The 5,013-nt window shown below is 44.7% G+C and overlaps 1 protein-coding gene across 1 annotated transcript; it reads right to left on the bottom strand.

Annotated features, from left to right (window-relative positions):
• Window positions 1-305: 305 nt before the first annotated feature.
• On the bottom strand, window positions 306-4,485 carry LOC123426692 (2-Cys peroxiredoxin BAS1, chloroplastic). Its single transcript, XM_045110560.1, has 7 exons — window positions 4,210-4,485; window positions 4,044-4,118; window positions 3,778-3,859; window positions 3,614-3,693; window positions 1,120-1,245; window positions 871-984; window positions 306-624 (listed from the first exon to the last, which is right to left on the bottom strand). Exons 1-7 carry the CDS (start codon window positions 4,402-4,404, stop codon window positions 508-510), a joined length of 789 nt encoding a protein of 262 aa, XP_044966495.1. The 5' UTR covers window positions 4,405-4,485; the 3' UTR covers window positions 306-507.
• Window positions 4,486-5,013: the final 528 nt, after the last annotated feature.

The raw sequence follows: 5,013 nt of genomic DNA, 5'->3' as shown, positions 1-5,013 counted from the left end.
GAAAGTAAAAGCCAGCCATCCTCATGGATGTATTCTACACGCAAGAGAAACAATAAGATTCGTCAGCATTTAGCTTTGCTATGGAAACAGATAGAAGAGCATGATACTTACAGTTACAGCAAGTCATTTGGGCCAAATTTAGCACCTCCCCATTAGGCTTGCTGGGCTGGGCTAAGGAGCTGACAGAAAGCAATGAGCATGTCCACCGCTAAGAGTACTAACAGTAACATTTCAATTTTACTACTCGAATTAGCTTCGCAGCATCAAATTTGTAACAGACCATGATCAATTCTAAATAAAGTCAATGGCCGATATAAGAAGATTTTATTTCCAATCTTGTATTGTTCTTTCCAAATTGAAGCAGGGAAAATCCACACACAGACAAACCCTTATTGTAGAAATTACAGAGTCAATTGTACGCATGATAACTACAACTCGGGTCACAAAAACACATGTAACCGAGAAACGGCCATGACAAAACTCCACAGCTGAGTGCAAAGGTCCCGTCTAGATAGCAGCGAAGTACTCCTTGCTGCCCTTAGGGTCAGGCTTCATCGACTTTTCCCCAGGTTTCCATCCTGCCGGGCAGACCTCGTCTGGGTTTTCTTGGACGTATTGCAGAGCCTGTCAATGAAGAAAAATGTTAATCCAGTTATACAAACTTGTATCTCCTTTTTTCTTAAATATTACAGTTTCCATTAATAGCTAACAGGTACATGCTCTGTTGTGTTAAACACTAGATCAAAATTAAATAATAGTTTAAAAAACAGAAATTGCACAAATCCTAACAGTGTCCGGTACTATATCAAAATTAAAGAAATATAATGAAAATGCACGCTAAGTAAGATGTTTGTTCTCTTGTTATTCTACCTGAAGGGTTCTCAAGGTCTCATCCACACTACGGCCAATACCAAGGTTGTTAATAGTGGAGTGTTGAATCACACCCTCCTTGTCAATGATGAATAATCCTCTCAGAGCAATTCCCTGGTAAAAATAACATTGAGACCCTCATAAAACTTCACAACAAACAAGGAAAGGCATAATAGAAGCAAAATATCCAGGAGAATGAGCAGGCCATATGAAACAAGCAGATGGTCAAAAAACAAATGTAAGTAATACCTGATCAGGGATCAATACACCAAAAGACTTTGAGATCGATTTGGTGACGTCAGAAACCAGCGGATATTTCAGATCACCAAGTCCACCAGACTTCCTCTCTGTCTGCACCCATGCAAGATGGGAAAACTGCAAGCAGAAAGCATTTCAACTGTCAAGTTAATAGGTGACATCGATCAAATATATGTCGCAGTTACTTATCACTTCACAGCGATGTTCAAAAAATCAGAAAGCGTAAGCGAAGCGGAAGGCCACAGCTTAGAGCAATGGGCGCTTAAGCGCAGCGTTTTTTGAAATTGGCTAGAATTTGACAGATTTTTTAATAATATACAGGAAACATGGCACATGTGTAATTGAATAGCATCTAAAATACAGTTCACACCATAGCGAATACACATCAGGTTCACATGGCAAGCAAAATAAAAACTAAAATGCAGTTCGGTTCCAATAGTCATAGCCTAATAGAGATCATGTGGCCATAATTTTGCCAACATATGAAGGAAATATTCCCTCCGTTCCGAAATATAAGTCTTTTTAGAGGTTCCACTAGGGGATTACATATGGATGTATATAGACATATATTAGAGCGTGGATTCACTCATTTTGCTCCGTATGTAGTCTCCTAGTGAAATCCCTAAAAAGACTTATATTTAGGAACGGAGGGAGTAGTTCCCAAACAGAGCCTAATAATAAGATAGATGGCATATTGCCATTATTGTGCAAGCAGACAAGCAAAAGTAGTTCAAAAACAGTCAAATTCTGGCCAAAATTTTTAAAAACGCTTAATCCACCGCTTAGGGCAAAAGCGAAGCGCTTTGCCATCGTTCAGCGCTTAAGCGTCGCTTAAAACGCTTTCCTGAACACTGCTTCATAGTATAATTACAGTAACTAATAACTGTAAGGTTATAAAATGATATGCTTAATGCAAAACCAGATTAAAACGAAAAGGACAGGGTAGCAATACTGCCTGCGCACCAGTCACTAGTTTTCTGGGTATAATTTAACACAGTTAAAAATATTGACCGATATTTAAGGTAATCAGACAGTTAATCCTGAATCCGTACGTCACGGATGCAATAACACATTATCCATGGCATTAACTGGTCCAGCGGATTAATTGGCTATCAGGCCGATTAATCGGCTGTAAGGCTGATTTATCTCACTGGGTCGATTAACTGAATAGAGGGGCAGAGAAATTTGGGCTCCAAAATTTCGGCCCATTCCCTCCTTTGCCCCAAAACAGGGTGTTTTAGGTCAGCCCGTTCCCTCCCTTCTCACTCTCCCCTCCCCTCCCGTAGTGCCCTCGTTGGAGGAGGCTAGGAGCAGCAGCCGCTGCCATCCGCCAGAGCCTCTTCCTCCTGCTTGAGCTCGCCGTCACCTCCCTCACTTGCCGAGACCAGCACCAGCAGCACGGCAGATGAGCTCGCCTCCCCCTCCCTGAGCCCGCATCTTCTTCCTGCTCCAGGTTGTTGTCCCATTCACAAGCAGTTTGTGCTATATGCTATATGCTGCTGCTTATTGCCTCTCCTTTATTGCTGTTGTTGCTGCATTATTGCTATATGTGGCTAAGATATATAGATATGGCCATTATTAATAAATGGGTTACCATAAATTCAGTTAATAGGCTGATTTGCTGACTAATCCCTACTCCTCACCCGACCGAGCAGCTACAAGTTACCGATATCCTGAACATTGTAATTTACATTGCATATGTTCATACAAAAGATATAACAAAGCTCCAGCATTGTGCCACTGCAATGTTAACTCCTATGTTCATCCTCAATAGCCCTACATTCATCCTCAATGGAGTTAGTGGGCATATTTAGCATGTGGAATACAAATATCTATATCCATTTATCTGATTAATACAGATCAGTTTTTACTCTCCTATTCACACGCGCATAATTTACATTGCATATGTTCATCCAAAAGATATAAAAAAAGCTCCAGCATTGTGTCACTGCAATGTTAACTCTTATGTTCACCCTCAATAGCCCTACATTCATCCTCAATGGTGTTAGTGAGCATATTTAGCACATGGAATAAAAATCTAGATCCATTTATCTGATTAATACAGATCATTTTTTTTTACCCTCCGATATGCACACGGCATAATTTACATTGCATTTGTCCATCCAAAAGATGTAACAAAGCTCCAGCATTGTGCCACTGCAATGTTAAACTCTTATGCTCCAAATGTGCCCAGACTCAATTTTGACATGAAGAAGGAACACGCATTCATTGACACAATCCAAACTTGGTGTTTCAGTTGATAGTGTGGGTCACTGAATAGCCGATTAACTGGAAAATTTGCCTATTTATCCCTACTCGGCACTCAACCGACGAGTTACCGATATCCTGAACATTGGTATTCATTGACACAAACAGACGAACACTTTACAGTTAATTTCCAGATAAGGCACTTAATGCATGTCAGAGCTAGACGAATAGTTTCAAGAGAGCAGCTATGTGCCCACATGTATGGAAAGTAACATACCACACTGTCAACCGAAACACCAAGAATTTCAGTGTTTATCTTCTCGAACTCCTCATGTCTGTCGCTGAAAGCCGTAATCTCTGCAAAATTTGCATGTAAGCATTTTAGAATTGACAGACAGAAATGAATAGTTTCCTTCACGGAGCACAAGATGGTTAACGCACCAGTTGGGCAGACGAAGGTGAAGTCCAGAGGGTAGAAGAAAAGAATCACATACTTCTTCCCAATGTAATCAGATAGCTTGACCTGTGTGTAGTTACAACAAAAGCACACCATCAAGAACATCACATCACCGACCAAACATACAGCTGCAGCGTTAACGAATCGTGCAGCGAAATCTGAATTATCATCCGGGCCGAGCACAGTTTTGCTCGCGCAAGGAAATTGGTAAACGGACGCGCGTGCACAATGCAGTTGGTTACGGGCTTACGTTGATGAACTCCTGGTCGAACACGGCCTCCGCCGCGAAGTCCGGCGCTTTGTTCCCCACCAGCGGCAGGTCGTACTGCGGACACAGAGACGCATACACGCATGACAATTCAACTGGCGGCACGTACCACGGCAAAAAACAAATACCGAATCAAGGCGCAACGAACCTCGGCTGCGGCGCGGGCGACGAAGCTACGGGCCCTGGCCGTCCTCGAGCCGGCGGCGGCGAGGCGGGCGGGCCTGGCTGCAGCGCCTCCGAAAGCGCGGGGAAACGACAGGCACTGCGGCGCCCCGGATGTCTTCGGGGACGCGACGAGCGCGGCGGCCGTGGACACGGTGGAGGCGGAGATGGCGCACGCCATGGCCGTGGTTGTCAGGCGGGGAGTGCCGGGGAGGGGATTAGGTAGCCTCCAGATAGATAGGGTTCGCGAATATGAAGAGGCCGTTTAAGCAGAGGACGTGCCCACTCAGCCAGTGGCTCTCCTCGGTGCCGCGTGAGCTGGGCCGGGAATTCGGGTAGCTTCTTTCATCGATTCCAGGCCACGGCCCGGCGTGAAAACCCCGTGTATGTAGCTTTCGGCCCAATGAGAGACCATCTCAAGTTTGATGCTGAAATTTCTCGCAATGACTATTTTTCGCCTTAAGAGATGCGAGAGGATTTGCTCGCGTAGAGATCTATAGTGTTGCACCACGGCAACGCTAGCCATTGCGTTAAGTTCGCGTTTTTGTATTATACCTAGGGTGCGGCTTATTAGAAGGGGAGGAGTCGGTTTTTATCAAGATGCAAAAAGGCCCCAAAAAAACTTGGAGCCTGTGAGGCGGCGATTAGGGTTTTGGTGGAACCTACCGCTCGTCGACCACCGTCGACGGGGCGAACCTCTTGGGTTCGGTGATGGCTTCGTCGGCGGATCCTAGTGGAAGCACCAGGGGGCAGGAGTCCCCTCGTGCGGCGAGAGCAAGGATGGAGGAGG

The sequence above is a fragment of the Hordeum vulgare genome, chromosome 2H (assembly GCF_904849725.1).
Source record: "Hordeum vulgare subsp. vulgare chromosome 2H, MorexV3_pseudomolecules_assembly, whole genome shotgun sequence".
NCBI lineage: Eukaryota > Viridiplantae > Streptophyta > Magnoliopsida > Poales > Poaceae > Hordeum > Hordeum vulgare.
This window is presented reverse-complemented; position numbering and strand designations above follow the sequence as displayed.

Bases quoted from the DNA above. Each gene is read 5' to 3' on its own strand.
- LOC123426692 (XM_045110560.1), bottom strand. From the start codon at position 4,404: ATGGCGTGCGCCATCTCCGCCTCCACCGTGTCCACGGCCGCCGCGCTC. The intron at 4,119-4,209 runs GTTCGTTGCGCC...CTGTGTCCGCAG, and splicing joins TCGCCCGCGCCGCAGCCGAG to TACGACCTGCCGCTGGTGGG. The intron at 985-1,119 runs GTATTACTTACA...TATTTTTACCAG, and splicing joins GTGTATTGATCCCTGATCAG to GGAATTGCTCTGAGAGGATT.